This window comes from Lutra lutra, chromosome 11 (genome assembly GCF_902655055.1).
Source record: "Lutra lutra chromosome 11, mLutLut1.2, whole genome shotgun sequence".
Lineage (NCBI taxonomy): Eukaryota > Metazoa > Chordata > Mammalia > Carnivora > Mustelidae > Lutra > Lutra lutra.
The window spans coordinates 66,960,449-66,977,220 of record NC_062288.1 but is presented as its reverse complement, the minus strand read 5'-3'; the positions used below and the strand labels follow the sequence as shown (position 1 = coordinate 66,977,220).

At 40.3% G+C, this 16,772-nt stretch overlaps 1 protein-coding gene across 4 annotated transcripts in view; it reads right to left on the bottom strand.

Annotated features, from left to right (window-relative positions):
• The window catches only part of ANLN (anillin, actin binding protein), a 48,623-nt gene extending 34,822 nt beyond the window's left edge, over positions 1-13,801 (bottom strand). For all 4 annotated transcript variants that reach the window (XM_047695006.1, XM_047695009.1, XM_047695007.1 and 1 more), the window contains exons 1-4: positions 13,588-13,801; positions 7,730-7,883; positions 4,465-4,782; positions 49-437 (exon numbers count right to left, since the gene is read on the bottom strand). In XM_047695006.1, the coding sequence (XP_047550962.1) occupies positions 49-437; positions 4,465-4,782; positions 7,730-7,883; positions 13,588-13,605 (879 nt within the window). In that variant the 5' untranslated portion in view covers positions 13,606-13,801. The remainder of the gene's footprint in view (positions 1-48; positions 438-4,464; positions 4,783-7,729; positions 7,884-13,587) is intronic.
• Between the last annotated feature and the right edge of the window lie 2,971 nt (positions 13,802-16,772).

Here is a 16,772-nt window from a genome sequence, read left to right as displayed (position 1 = left end):
TCATAAGGAAAAAAAATGATTTCCAAAGACCAATAATGCATTGCTTACCACAGAGCTGGAAATTGCAGCATTATTCAGAGATACACCCACAGCACTCGAAGATGGAGCTTTATTCAAAGAGGCCTCACCATCCCTTTGGGAACAGCATGTAGCTTCCTGCTTAACACTGCTGCTATTGATCCTAGCAGATGCTCCACTTGCAGAGGAAAATTTGGATAAACAAGTGGTACCAGGCTGTTCTTGTGCACTGTGTTGCTTTGCAGATGAGTAATTTACATCATCTTCCCACGAGCAAATAGTTGCTGCAAGGTTGGCCAGACGGCCCCTTCTTCCAACTGGAGTTGCCGAGGAGGCATCCGAGAAGGCTGGTTTGGGAGGGGAGGCAGGCCTTTCCTCTGATGGCATTGGGGAGATGACTGAGCTCTCGGGGATATCATCTGGAAATGTTTTCAGAAAAAGACTTAAAACCCGTGTTCAAGAGTTATGCATATGTGTAATACCAAGATCACTCCACTCAGAACTTTTAAAAAAGAGTTAGGAGGTTTAAGAACTAATAAAAAGCTCTTGATTGTATCAAACTAAATTTGACAATGTCTTTTCAAATCAGATGATAGTTCATCCAAATTTGAAAAAAAACAGGTGAACTTCTTATACCTATTTTTTCTAATTCTTAATGGATTACGAATGCTCGAAGATACCATACACTTAGGTCATAATTTTAGAATTAATTCATGATGTTACAACATCATACAATTTAAGAATACATATTCCACAGCCACGTTTTGTTTTAAAATGGATGAGACCAGTGCTGTACAATAGAACTTCCTGCAATGATGGACATGTTCTAGATCCATGCTATCCAGGACAGTAACCACTAGCCACGTGTGGCTTATGAGCCCTTGAAATGTGGCTAGGGCAACTAAGAAATGTCATTCATTTCAATTAATTTAAATCTTAAAAACTATATATGGCTAGTGTCTACTATATTGGATAGCACAGGGTTAGACTAAAATGTTGCCCACGGTTACTTCATGCGGAGATAGATCTCAAATAGTAATACTTAACTTATGAAGACCTGTAGGCATAAAGCACATATAGGGAAATCAAAATTCCACAGCACTTTCTACTCCACAAATTCAGTCAATGGAAGAGGTATCCTTCCTACTGTCCAAGCCTTATACTTCTGCCTGAATTCTCAATTCTACCCCTCTAAAACTTCTTTTCTTCTCTGCACATAACTATGCCCATCTGTCTCTAGGTCTGTCTTATCTTCGAGCTAAAATAAACACATTCTCACCAACATACACCCCTTTTTAGCTACTGTCCCTCTAGCCCTATACAATATTCTCTAACTACTAGACACCTGAACTGGCCTCTGCCTCCACGGCTGCCCTGAAGTTGCCTTCGCTGCTGGCACGAGATGCCACTACACATTGCAGGCCTTGTGTTTCCATTGGTGGCAGCATCCTTTACTAGTTCTGCTCTTGGGCCATATCCTCCATGGGGTCCTTCTATCTACCAACCACCTCCATTTGGTTATGCCTCAGGCACCCCAAATAACGTATGTGACGCTGAAATTACCCCAAACATGTTCCTCCTCATCGTGGCCTCTTTCTCCTTCTCCCTTCTCCTCCACCACCACCCAGACATCTAGCCCAGAGATCCTCCCTCCCAAATCTTACAGATCCCACCTCTCCTCTTCACTCCTGGCCTTCATCATTCCACACCAGGATTATAACATTAACCTTCTAACTGGTCTTCCTGCTCCCCCTGCTCGATATCTCTGGCCTATTCAATCCCTTCTCAATTCTGATGCCAGAGTGATCTCTCTATAACATTTGTCTACTTAAACTCTCCCAGTATCTCACCATCACCTCCTGGTTAAATTCCACAGGCTCTAAACCCTGCTGCTTTCTTCAAACTTATCTCTTGCTTTTCTACCAGAAAATATCTACTCTTTATGTACATGCTCTGTTTACGTACCTCTGTGCTTCTTATGCATCCTGTTACTTCTGCCTGGGAGACCTTCTCCACGGTCTGAAGCCAGTAGTCCCTCAGCGTCTTGCATCTGCCTTCCCTAGGCATCTGCTTCCCTGACCACCACCATCCCTGCGATACCCTTTTGCATACCTCTATTGCGTCCCTGAAAATAAGACCTGTGCTCTAAACAGATGACAGCTTTACTGTCATATTTTAGGAATGGGCTTAAGAGACCTCTAGCTCTTCTAACTATTCTCTATCAGAAAAGAAGCTTCAGTTAAGTTATATTTTAGTATAATCCCTCATTTAACTGGTTTATACCCACAGTCCTGGAGAGCATACACTAACTCATTCATTACAAACACTATATTTTCAAGTTTCAGTGCTTAAAATTAGACAGGCTATAATCCCTTAATGAGATTTACTTTCAAGGCTGAGAAGGCATTTGTTAACAATTGTTTTCAAAATGTTCAAAGTCACTGTGGCAATGCTTTCTGCCCTAGAATATTTATGGCCTTGGCTGTTCTTCTCACTATGCATTATATCATTAAACCCTCTTTCTACTTCCCATAGAGATTTCTTGCCAAACAGAAAGGAAACATCCTTGTATTTAGGCACATTTACTGATTAGCCTCCCCAGGAATCGTAAAGAAGCACGGTTAGCCCTGCCCACTACCAAAATCACTAGGTGTAAGAGACCACATGGGATATCTGCACCCTGATCCATACCCGAGAACATCAGGTGGGTCACAGCAGGCAAGGGTTGAGCCCTAGAATCCAACAACTGAGGTTGGAATTTTAGCTGCTGTTCCTGGTAAGGAATCTTAGCCTCTCAGAACCCAGTTTCCTCTTCTATAACATGAACAAAAAAGTAGTATGTATGTCCTAAGATTTTTTTTTTTTAAGATTTTATTTATTTATTTGACAGAGAGAGATCACAAGTAGACGGAGAGGAAGGCAGAGAGAGAGAGAGAGAGAGTGAGGGAAGCAGGCTTCCTGCCGAGCAGAGAGCCCGATGTGGGACTCGATCCCAGGACCCTGAGATCATGACCCGAGCTGAAGGCAGCGGCTTAACCCACTGAGCCACCCAGGCGCCCCTGTCCTAAGATTTTTATAAGAATTAAATATTATACTATATTAGAACAAAAAATATTTAGAATGCCTAGCACTTTACACAGTAAGTATTGGCTCTTGAAATTACCATCACTGCCAAAAAGCATAATCTTAAAACACTCTGTCCAATACTTACCATTTTTCAGACCAAAGAATTGACATTTATGAAAGACTGCCTAAAATTTATGTCACCCATCCATTTCTTCAGATCGCTTGGTCTCAATTCTGGCTATGCACCAGAGTAAAACACAGAGATTTAAAAAAAAAAAAAAAAAAAAGACATAAGCACACTCCAGGGCTCCAGCATGCTCCTGAGATTACAATCCAATGGTCCAAATGTTTCTGTTACACAGGAGTCAGGCTGAGATCCAAAGCTTGAGGAACACTTCCTTGGGTAAGGCCCAGCTGTCACTGTACAATGCTGGCTCTCTTTAGAACTGTGTTCACCAACTGAGCTTGGAGCCAGGCCATCTGCCTACCTTGAATAACCTCACACACGAACTACCTTCTACAAAGTCATCTTTGAGGACCCAGGGAGGAAAGTTCTCTTAGGTCTCAGTTCCAGCACGGTTCTGCTTTAATCTTATAAATAGTAGTGAAATAACTGATGGTATATCACCTTCTTGCCTTGGCTGCTAGCAAGTTCATAACTCTGGCAAGTGAGGAGGACCTGAATGCCTGCATTTTACCCTCCCCTTCTTTGTTCTTCCTTCTCTTCACCCAAGAATTTCCTTATTTTTGTTTTGTAATATAGTTCTTTTTGTGAGTCATCTCAAGGCTTTTTTTGTAATGAGATAGGAGATGAAATTGATCACAGAACACATAACCCTGCTGATTTGCTCTTAGACTCTCCATCTGCATCTGAGTATGAGAACACAGAGGCAAGGATCAGGTCACTTCATGGGTTGCCAGCACCCTGACAAACATGTGTCGTAGGTGCTCAGTAAATGTTTACGTTTTCTCTCCCCTCTATTAAATAGCATCACATACCTTAACCACTCAAATTTATTTAATTAGTTAACCCACAAAATAGGATTTCTTGCATACAGAGCTAAAGGTCAGCAATGCTAATAATGACGAGGGTATAGTTTGTTCTCTATTGTGTCTTATTGCAAGTATAATTCTGTAATGAGACCAAGCTTCAGTGAGCTGCTCTAAGAACCTCAGCAGCATCTCCTTCAATGAGAACACAATCAACTGATAAATATCCCATTGATATACAAACTACTTATAAGTGATGGATACTGAGGAGATAGATAAAACAGAAGCAGTTATCTTTCATGTGTTAAGTGATACCTCAAATTTGCATCCGACCAAGTTCAATCTTACTGAAACAGATTTTAAGGACCAGGCCATCTGTATCATTCATACCTGTCACATTATTATTATCCCAATGGCGCCGCTGCTCTGCCAGCTTTTGCATTCGTGTTTTCACTGAGGACCCTGCAGTTGCTTCCAGTCTCGAGTTGAGCCCCCTCCTCACGCTGGGCACCGGGGCCGGGGCCGCCTCCGCAGTACTGACAGGAGCAGGTGCTTGCAGCTGCGCCTGGGGAGCCGGAGGACTTGGAAGACAGGGTTTTGGAGAAGCAGACTCAACTGGTTTTTCATTTTCCAAGTTAGAAACTTCTACTTCTTCGGTGGTGTCAGAACAGCGTTTCTTTGATGGTGATGGTTTTGTACAAGATTTCTCTAGATTAAAAAAAGGACACCCACCCCCAAAATTTCAAATTTCTGTAATTTCTCATAGCCTGAAAAACCATCAGTAGGTACTTAACAAATTACTAAAACGTGATGTTTCTCTGTTCTCTTTAAATGATTTTCCTTACAACAAGAAATAGGTAAAATTCTACTTTCAATAACTTAGAAATCTGGTGTGAGAGATTTCTTTTCTTTCTTTCTCTTTTATTTATTTATTTTTTTTATTTATTTGACAGAGATCACAAGCAGGCAGAGAGGCAGGCAGAGAGAGAGGAAGGGAGGCAGGTTCCCCACTGAGCAGAAAGCCTGACTTGGGGCTCAATCCCAGGACCCTGGGATCACGACCCAAGCCAAAGGCAGAGACCCCAACCCACTGAGCCACCCAGACACCTTGAGAGATTTCTTTTTAAGCAAACATATAATTTATGGTTTAAAACACCTGAATGGGGATGCCTGGGAGGCCAGCCGGTTAAGCATCTGCCTTCAGCTCAGGTCATGATCCCAGGGCCCTGGGATGGAGTCCTGTACCAGGCTCCTTGCTCAGCGGGGAGCCTGCTTCTTCCTCTGTCTCTGCCATGCCCCCTGCTTGTGCTCTCTCTTGCTCCCTCTTTCTCTTGGACAAATAAAATCTTTTAAAAATTAATTAATTAAAATAAAATAAAACCCCCGAATGAAAAGATATTAAAATAATATTCTCGGGCGCCTGGGTGGCTCAGTGGGTTAAACCGCTGCCTTCGGCTCAGGTCATGATCTCAGGGTCCTGGGATCGAGGCCCGCATCGGGCTCTCTGCTCAGCGGGGAGCCTGCTTCCCTCTCTCTCTCTCTCTGCCTGCCTCTCCATCTACTTGTGATCTCTCTCTGTCAAATAAATAAATAAAATCTTTAAAAAAAAATTTAAAAAAATAATATTCTCAAGGTATAGGACTAATACTTTATATAGTCTTAAGACATTGGGAAATAGGGACGCCTGGGTGGCTCAGTTGGTTAGGCCACTGCCTTCAGCTCAGGTCATGATCCCAGGGTCCTGGGATCAAGTCCTGCATCGGGCTCCTTGCTCGACAGGGAGCCTGCTTCTCTCTCATTCTCTCTGACAAATAAATAAATAAATAAAACCTTAAAAAAAAAAAAAGACACTAGTAAATAAAAAATGCATACACATAGAATAAACAAACATTTTGAGTGATTTTAAGATCATACAGCCCAATCACCTCATTTTTAGATAAGGAAAACCAAGCACAGAGCAATTATATTACCTTCCATAAAATGACACAGCTAAGGGTCGAAACAGGCTTTCTGTTTCTTAAAACAATCTTCCGTGAACAATATTAAGCAAGGTTAGAAGAGAACCTGCTTGAGGTTTGGGAAAGGCAGGGAACCAAAAAAGCAACTCAATTATCTGGTTAATACCAAGCAAAGTTATTGGCACAAATGTTTTCATATTTTTATAACATTTCATATTTTAAAGTACCATGGACACTATAAAATAAAAAGGCCTAAAATAAAAGGGAGCTACCCAAACATGAGGCATATTATTTCTACTCAAGAATGAGTTTTAATATATCTCCTGGGAAATTAACATTTTAGAATATAGGAATGTAAAATGCATATGAGGCCAGTATTCCTGGCTGTATGACCTAGCGTTCTCGCTCTGGCAATACCCAAAGTTCTGTTATGTGAGAGCCGTGATTGCCCTCAGAGACATCAATCTATTCAAATAGACATTCTGAAACTTTCTCATCTTCTGTAATTCATTTATGGATCTATTTTCTATTAACTCATCTAATGATTTTTTTGAAAGTGTTCCTATTTTAACATGCATCACCACTTGGAAATAGAGAATTCAATATATTCTTATATAAAACAGTAAATATTTCCACCGAAGCATCAAAACATAGTTCCAATCACTAGTTTTAAAGTACATGGTATTCCACATTTCATTGTATAAACCTATGTCACAATGAAAACAGAAAAGATCCTGGACTGGAGCTAGGCCTCTGTCTTCCTGACCAACTACCATATGTATATAATATATATACCCACATATGTAATATACATACCATGTATGTCTGATATATTTACCACATAAATGTAAAATATATACCAAATATATGTGATATATATGGTATTCCCTCTCTTCAAAATGTCTATATGAAAATAAATTCCCATTCCATGGTTAGCTTACAAAATAATCGTGAGCCTGCTCCATGCCCTTATCACTTTTGTAATATTGCTTCTGCCTTCTGTGATGCTCTCTTTCTATATGCATTTTTAAAATTTATGCTAAGGAAAATGATTATCTCCAGACAATTCCGTACTCAGGGAAAAGATTAAGGCAGCTAACTTACTGATACAGGCTGGGAATGCCAGGATTTAGGAAAGAATAAAATAAGTTTCTGGGTGAGTTTAGGTTGTTTGTATATTTATTTATTTTTGTCTAATTCACCAGGTCTTAGATTAATCACCTATGCCTTGAGCCTAGCTCTAGAGAGCTGGTTCAACAGACACAGGATGAAAAGGCGCATTAAATTTCAAGCCTCCACAAGCAGGTCTGCCATTTGTTAACCTGCTCGTGCCAGAGACCATCTGAAAACTTGGTAGTCATTGTTCCTGCACCGTAGGGGTAGATAAACTCCAAACCACTACCGTGTATGTGTTCCTCTGCTCCTTTACTTTTCTCCCCATGGGGGTTTTAAGGGTAACTTTGGGTTGAGGAAAATTATGTTTGACCAATTAATTTGAAGTATTTATTGGATACTCTGCTCCGGTCTTGTAGGTCTAGGCCTAATACAATCAGCCTGAACTAGAATGCTGACCTTTTCCCAGAGGCTATTATTACATTTGTCTCCCAAAGACCTGGGTTTTTCCACATGCACAATAAAATGGGGCTTATCTCTTTTAAAAGATGCCAATTTTATCCCCCCCCACCACAGTCTTTTACCTTCACTACCAGGTAGGGGTTGTTGGTTACTTGCTTCTGAAAGTGGCTCTCTGGCTCTCTTAGCGTGAGTCATGGACCTTGCAGCTGCCGTGGGCCTCTCGGCCATCTTTCTCTGGAGGTTCTCTCGCCTGGCACGGGTTCGTTCCAGCAGTTTCTATATATGTAATACAGCAGCGTTAAAACACAATTTTAGTCAAAAATTTACAAAACTTGAGGTACCTTCTAAAATCATCAATTACCATATAAGATAACAGTTAAATACATTCCAAATGTGAAATCCTATGTAATTTAGGTCAAAATTCACCAAATAAGCACCCCAGTGTCAAAATTATCACAGATGTAATATGAATAAAATGGTTAGTTTGGTTGCATGAGATTTAAAATGGCCAGAAGTTTTTTCTGCTTCCATCCAAAGGTAGAATCTATTTCCACACCCTTGCGTTGGGCTGGCCTTATGATTCACCTTGACCAACAGAATGTGGCAGAAATGATACTGCATGACTTCCAAACCCAGGCATCAGAAGTCTTGTAGTTTCTCTTCTCACTCTCTTAGAACACCAGGTGAAGCAGCCCGGGTCAAGCCTGTTAGAGACACTTGGCCCAGCTGAGAGCTAGCATCAACCACCAGACTTGTGACCATCCAGTACCAGATAATTTGCCAGATCCCTGCAGACTCCGGCATGACTCCAGGGGACACCACTGGAAACAGAGCCTCGCTGAGCCCAACGCAGATTACTGAGCCACTGAATCATGAGAAATAATGCGGTGGTTGTTTCAAGCACTTCGGGGGCAAGAATAATAGTCTCTCAAAGCTGTTCATTTCCTAATCTCATCAACCTGTGACTCTGTTACTTTATTTGGCAAAAGGAACTTTGCTGATATGATTTAGAGTCTTGAGATGGAAAGATTATTCTGGATTATATGGGGGGGCAATATGTAATCACAGTTGCCTTATGAGACAAGAGTCAGGAAGGTCAGAAATGTGACAACAGAAGCAGAGCTTAGAGTGATGGGATTGTGGCTCTGAAGATGGAGGAGGGGGCCACATGCCAAAAAATGCAGGTGGCCTCCAGAAGCTACAAAGGGTGAGGAAACAGATTCTCCTTGAGAGCCTTCAGAAAGAACACAATCTTGCCAACACCTTGATCTTAACCCAGTAAAATCCATCAGCCTTATGACCTTCAGAAGGTAATAAATATCTATGATTTTAAACCACTAAGCGTGTGGTAATTTGTTGTAGCAATGAAACTAATACAGCCACTAAGATTTGGTATAATGGTAAACAGCAAAAGATAACTAACATATTTAGTCTTTTGAAAACATGACATTTCCTAAGATGAAAAAAAAACCCTAAAAAAATCCCATGTTTTATTTAACTCAATATCAATATATTATAAAATAATTTTAAGTTGATATCTTAACCATTCCATAAACTCATGATTACTCTGTTCTTACCCTGAATCAACTAATGCTTCTATTTGAACCAGCATGGCAGAACAAACACAAGACCCTGTAAAACAATTCCTTTTCTTTCAAAAGTATGCCTAAAGGAGGCATGCAAATTATTGGCTGGAGTTTATACGCTGCCCCACACACAGATACAGTGTTAGTGAAGACTAAGGAATTACACTCCCATTTGAACTTTTTAATTTCCTTAATTAAAATAGAATAATTATTCTTTAAAATTCCTCTGAGTATGCAAAAGAAATAGCTAAATTTGAAAGGTACAACTCTCTCCCTTAGGAATGATTTCCTCACTGAAAGAAGTGAGGCTCAATCTAAATGCCATGTCACTGAAAGAGTTAATCCATGAACCAAATGTTGCCCAAGACACAAGTCCTTCACCCTTTAAATAAAAGTCTTCAACAAACTCAAAAGTGATACTGTTACATAAATTCATATATATATATGATAATTTCCCTGTGATAAAACATATCACTCCCCAGATACAAAACTAGCTTAATTTAATTCATTCATGGACATGCCCACATTCCACTCTGGTCAGTTAGAATACTTGTGAGTCATTATATTTTCAGTTACTATGAGCAAGAGGTTGGTTACAAAAGAATGTGGCTTTGCCATTCAAACATACACAAGTACTCTCTTGTCTACATTAGATTCAAAGATTTCAAAACTTTAAGAAATTTGAGAGAGATAAGCCAACATTCCCTTATCTACAAAATAAGGACTAAAGATTGATTTAAAAGAAATTATATATCTAAGGAAGATAAACTCAACAGTTCAATAAGTGTAAGCCTCTATAATAATGCATCAGAAATTCAGGGGTTCTTTATTTATAAGATACATTCCTTCAAACATTACAGCTCCTTCTTTAAATAATAGAGGCATAAAAAAACTGCAGTAACTAACGTAACTGGGAAATACGACATTCCACATGGATGAATCTAAAATAACTGAAGCTTACAGTCTAAGCAAACTCTGCCACACACACGTCTGAAATCATTTCTGACAGAAATCTTTCTAGGAGGTATTACGGATTCCCCTACCTTCTTTTTTTTCCCCCTACCTTCTTAAACAGAGTACACTCAATATAAATTATTATTTTCAATATACTCTAGCAGCATTCTTTCCCATGTCAATACAGAGATTTTCACTTACTTTTCAAAAATAAGAGAAAGTCCATTACACACAGTAACAGCATGTTTATTTACTGCACAAGAGAAGATGCTTTACAGAATATTTTAACTGTGGTTTTTCTCTTTTAAGGATCCTACACAGAAAGCTTTGACTTGGCACACCTGGCTCTGGGGTTCCCTACGACAGTCTCAGTCTCAGACTCTCTCTCTCTAATAAATAAATGAAATCTTAAAAAAAAAAAAAAAAAAGAAAAGAAAAGAAAAAGGAAAAGAAATGGCAAGACTGGATTCAAAAATCAGGCTCCAGAGTTTGGGCTCTTAATTGCTTTGCTATAAACTGTCTTTTAAATGGCTCAGTCATTAAACATCAGACTCTTGATTTCACTTCAAGGTCATGAGTTCAAGCCCTGCATTAGGCTCCACACCCAAACTGTCTTTTGACTAAATCCAATTGTTCTTTTTAAGAACTTATTGTCAGGAGAAACAACATATCAACGTAACTTTTTAAATGTTATCAGCTGGTCATAATAATAAACATCTGCCTTCACTGCTTGTTTGTCCATGAATCAAGATGGCTTCCTTATTTCTGGTTAGTCCAAGAAGAATATAGAAAGACACTGCCCTGTGAACCTTGTCTAGAGTCTTACTCAAAATGGGAAACAATGAGACACTTAAGGAAATGTGAACATTGACAGAATATTTGATGCTATTAAAGAATTGCTGTTAAATATTTAGGTGTGATAACAGCACTATGATTTTTTTCAAGTGTTTAGTGTTTAATGATAAATACTGAAGTATTTATGTATGAAATTATATGAGCTCTACAATTTTCTTACAAATGATCCAGTAGGAGGGATTTGAGGGGAATACAGTGAAATAATATGGCCATGTTTTGCAGGGTGATGAGTCCGTGTGGTTATTATACTTGAGAATTTGAAATTTTCTACAATAAAGGAAAGAACATGGCTAAAATGTTCTAACAATTACTGTTGTATATAATTATGTGTTTGTAAAATAATTTGCACTGAATGGCTTTTTAAACTTTTTTTTCAACAGAATGTTATTGGATGTGCTTGATGTTAGGGAAACATCTCTCTGAGTAGGAAAGAACAGGCCTGCATTCATGAAACTCACATTCGGACAGGAAATATATTCAACAGGTAAATGCAAGTGAGATGAGCACTGTGAAAGGTGATCTGCCCTTTGAAGATGGGATATCAAAGTGAGAGCTGGAAGTTAAATCAAGCAGAAGGGGCAGGGAGAGAAGAGTGTGCCAGACAGCACCAGTGACACCGGTTTGGAGAAGCAATGCACAACAGCCTTGTCTGACAAAAAGAGAGTCTAGGATGGCTGTAGCTTTTTCAACCAGAGTCACCAAAAGAATTAGCCCTTAATGTTCTGACATTAATGAATTAACATCTCTCCTATGCTTGCAGGATGGCATGGTTATGAATCACATTTGGGAAAATTAACAAAATAGTTTCTCAAATCATTTTCTGTGGTTCTGATAAAGAACTCTAGTTGAGAAAACTAACTTATTTTCAGTCCTTTTAAGACAAAGATCTGTACCAGTTCACTTGCCTGTGCAAAAATGTTATGAATGCTATAATTAAGCACCTAGTCATTGGAACCAATTCAAATTATTCACTCATTACCAATTAAGGAAAAGATTTCAAAGCTGTTTATTCCAACTGCAACTGATCTAACTTTTTATAATGTAAACCATACATGTTTCTGAGCACACAATAAAGCGAAAGCTTTCTTCAAATAAAAGTTTCTTTCAACGGAGATTTGTACTAGCTTCGGAATGACATTTTCAAGTAAAATGAAGTACGATTTTCAGCCAAGTTTCAAAGTGTGTTGTTCCTGTCTGTTACTTAGGAGAATAAAAAGAATATTCAGGACATAGAGCTAATGTTTTAAGGAATCCTATCCTAGCTTAGTAACATAAAATATCCTTTTTAATCAAAGTATGTGAAAAATATATGTTGCATGATCAGCCCTATTTTTTAAAGCTAATACAAAATGTGTTCTGCATTTTCCGTCAGAGTCCTTAAGGTTAACTAATGTTTTCCCCTAAATGATTGAGAATTTGAAACAAAAATAAATATTATGTTTGAATCCAAGTAAACTGTAACTGGTGAAACTTTTACAATCTTAGACTTATGGAATTGTAAACTATATCTCCCAAAAAAAAGAAGTATTTCTACTCTCCATAGCATTTAAGTTTTTGAATCTAGTGTCCAGACATTTTTAGGGCCACTTTGCAACAACTCAAGAAGTAACAGTTTGAAACTTGCACAACAACCTACAGAAACAGGAACTGTTCTGGAAGAACAGGGAGTAGACAACTGGCAACACAAAACTCAAGTATGTCCATGTACATTCTCAACAAGACTGGCCAGTAATAGAAAAATAATTGACACAACGACGTAATTAATCCATATTCAATTTCCAAAGGACAAAAGACAAGTGTTGCTGTAATGTTACGCTCCATAAACACACACAAAGAGGTTTCCTATTTCTCTACTCTCCTTTTTTTAAATTGTCGGCCTTTAATTTTGTTTGTATATATTCGGCTAGCACTGTTTCCTTTCCATTCGAGTGTCAATCCCGAGGATGAAACTTCTTCCCTATTTAACTGAGTAATCAGACCTGAAGAAACTATTGACTCTATAGGAACGGATGCAATGGTTTCAGGTACTGGCTTATTTTAACGTTTTGCTGTCATTTTGTTAACAGCATCCTTTAAATGCAGGGCATTCTGCGGGCCGCCTGAACGCCGCAAATCACATTCCATTTACAGGCGGCGGCTGCACACAGCACTGAGTCATTCAAGCTCCCGACTCCACCCTACACCTTATCCCGGCTTTCACTTCCAGCAGGACCAGTTCCGCCAGGCCCCAACCTCCCTCTCGGAGGGGACACGGCACTACGACCGAGGGGCTTTACAATAATCCGGGCTGACAGCAGGCTTTTCGCTACCGCCTTTTAGGACAGGCTCAAAACCTTCCTCCCGAGGCTTCAGCGGCAGGACCGCAACACGTCAACCGCGGACCCACAGCAGCCGCGGAACCGGCGGCGTCCTCCCCCCATCCCCTTCTCCCTACGGCTCCCCCAGAGGGACCCCCTGCACACACACGCTGCGCACGCGCGCGCACGCGCCCTCCGCCCGGTGGGCCCAGAGGTCGCGGAAGGTGGGAAGGGTTAGGGTAGTAGCCCACAGTGGCGATGGCAAGCTACCCCCGCAAGTTTTCTCACCTCGGTAAACGGGTCCATCGCCCCGGGCTTCTCCTGTCGGTTGCGAGACGACGGAAACGGTGGTTCAAATTCAGAAAAAGAAAAGTAAGTCTCGGTTCAGTGTGTCACTTGGAGAAAACCAGAAGGCCGGGGCGGGGAGGACTCTCCCAAACTCCGCTCCTTTACCCCCTCAGCCTCTAGTGTCAGAGTCGGCCTCCTGCGGCCGTTCAAATTTGAATTTCAGCGCCTGTACAGCGCGCCTGCGCGCGGGGCGGAGCGGGACACGCCTCTGTCCGCCCCGGCTCTCGGTCACGTGGCGGTGCCGGGCCTCCGGGGTTCCTGAGGGTGGACCACCTCCTCTCGGTCACACCCCAGCTCCAGAGACCGGGGTGCGGCGGAGGTTTGGCTTTGCGGGCGCTCCAGCCGCCTCCGGGACCCGAAGCCCCACCCCAACGTTCGCACAGGCACCCTGTTTAAACCGATCCTTTGGAACCTTTCTGCCTTCCCTCATTACTTGATATAGGATTAACAGCCCTTATGTTTGAAATCCCACTGGCCTGGTGGCCTTCTTTCCCCCGCCGCTACGTCGCCCTAATGGAGGCTGTGGGCTTGACACTCAAGAGAGGTTCCTATAGTGGGATCCCGGATATTTGAGGCTAACGACCCACCTCGGGCGCTAGAGACCCTTTCTCATTGGGAAGCAAGGCTAATATTAACAGACTGAAAAGTTCATACACAAAACTCCTGTGTTGCCTTTCTATCTTAAATCCCATCCAAATTTATACAGTGTTAGAGCTGGAAGGATTAGGAAGCCATCCACCTATGTGCTTTTACAGCCGAGAGCGGGGAGACCCTGAGACAAGTCAGTCTTGTCCAGGAGGAAGGAAAATCCCATTCTCAGCTCATGGTCCCCTCTCCACCATGAGATCAAGCTGTGTCTCATGGTTGCTCTTTACGGATTACTCAGAATTGCAAAATACGTTATGTAATTACTGTATCAATCATTTCTTCTTCAACAAGTCTATTAGGGCTTGTAAAGACAACAACAGTTCCTGACTTGTTCAGTTGAAAAGTAACACCATGTAGATGAGGGAGTGACTGCCTAACGGATGAACAAACCAAAACTGTTTTTCCCAAGTAAGATGTTTTGGTATATTTAATAACCTTTCCATCTTAGCAGTCAGTAGACATTACAAAAAGTGTTTCACTAACAATATCCCTAATTTGAAATTTGATGGTATAGGTTGTAATAAAAAGAATTCTGAGTGTGGAGCAGGAAGAAATTGCTTGGGATTTTGACTCCCTAAGGACCATGTGACCTTAGGCAAATCATTCAACCCACTATTTTTAAAACCTTTTGAAAATACAGTTGAAGCTGACCCTTTATCTAGAAAAATGTCCATTTAATCATAAAGTATTTGACACAGAATTTCATGAAATTCATGGTCACCAAGTTAGCTACATACTAAAGGTTTAGCCTTTCTAGATTTTAGCTTACTCATCTATAAAACAAGAATAACCAACTGCCCTGAATTCCTCAGAGTTATTAGGAGGATCAGATGAAAAACTGAAACAGAACCAGAAGTATTCTGTAATTAGCCACTACTGAAGTGTTTGGTGTATCAAATTATTAATACTTAACTCAAAATATGCTACTTATGAACCAATGAGGAAAAGAAGTTTGCATTTTTACTAGACAGGAAAGTATATGTGTTGGAGGGGAGGAAGAAAATGTTTTAAACAATATTGGGAAAGAAGTCATTAGAAATTTATGTAGTCTGTGTGCCTTCCTGCCTTGGCGTCTGTGAGCCTTAGATTTTTTTTTTTTTTAAGATTTTATTTATTTGACACAGAGGGAGAGAGATCACAGGTAGGCAGAGAGGCAGGCAGAGAGAGAAGGGGAAGCAGGCTCCCTGCTCAGCTGCAGAGCAGAGAGCCGGATGCGGGGCTTGATCCCAGGACCCTGAGATCATGACCTGAGCCAAAAGCAGAGGCTTAACCCACTGAGCTACCCAGGCACCCCAAGCCTTAGATTCTTTATGACCAGATTCTAGTCAAGACTAAAAGAGATACATAAAGCACATAGAACAAAACAGCTACTCCAAATGTTTATCTTGCTTCATAATCCCCTAATGTCTTTGGTCTTTACACTGATAATGAGGATGGTGAAGATGATAGCAACCACCAAAACAGTAGCTGCAACATGTTAAACACTTCCCAGCTGCCAGAAACTGTGCTAGATACTCAAGTCTACTCTTCCTCTAAAAGAGTATCAGTATCAGAGTCGGCCTCCTGCAGCCGTTCAAATTTGAATTTCAGCCATTGTCACCTACCATGTCTCCTTTTTTTCCATTCTTACCCCCTGGTACTTCATTCTTCAGTCTATAAGCTGGAGATAAGTTTTCTCCTTTTAAAATTTGTGTTATAAAATATTTCTGGTTTACAAAAAAGTAATGAATAAAACATAACCATGTACCCACCACCTAGCTTAAAGAGATATATAATTTTATACTTGAAGTCTCCTGTGAGTCTCTTAATTCCATTCACCTTCTGCTCCCGAGGGTTAAAACTATCCTGATTTTAATGCTTATCATTCCCATGAAATTTAGGTACTTTCATTACATCTACATATGTATCCTTAACAATATATTGTGATCTACATAAAATTTTTTATTGTATGTATTTTTCTGCAATTGTTTATTTTTCTGCTCCATATTCTTTTTATGAGATTCATCTGCACTAATAGTTGCATTTCATTCATTTTCAGGGCTATATTATATTATATGAATATTCTTGCAATTTATGTATCCATTATCCTGTTCGTGGATGTTTAGCTCATTAACAATATTTCATTCCAAAGATTCCACGATGTTATAAATTTTTTTTAATTTTTTAATAAACATATAATGTATTATTAGCCCCAGGGGTACAAGTCTGTGAATCGCCAGGTTTACACACTTCACAGCACTCACCATATCACATACTCTCCCCAATGTCCATAACTCCACCCCCCTCCCCCCAGTCACCCTCAGTTTGTTTTGTGACAGTAAGAGTCTCTTATGGTTTGTCTCCCTCCCAATCCCATCTTGTTTCATTTATTCTTTTCCTACTCCCTAACCTCCTATGTTGCATCTCCACTTCCTCATATCAGGGAGATATGATAGTTGTCTTTCTCTGATTGACTTATTTCGCTAAGCATAAAACCC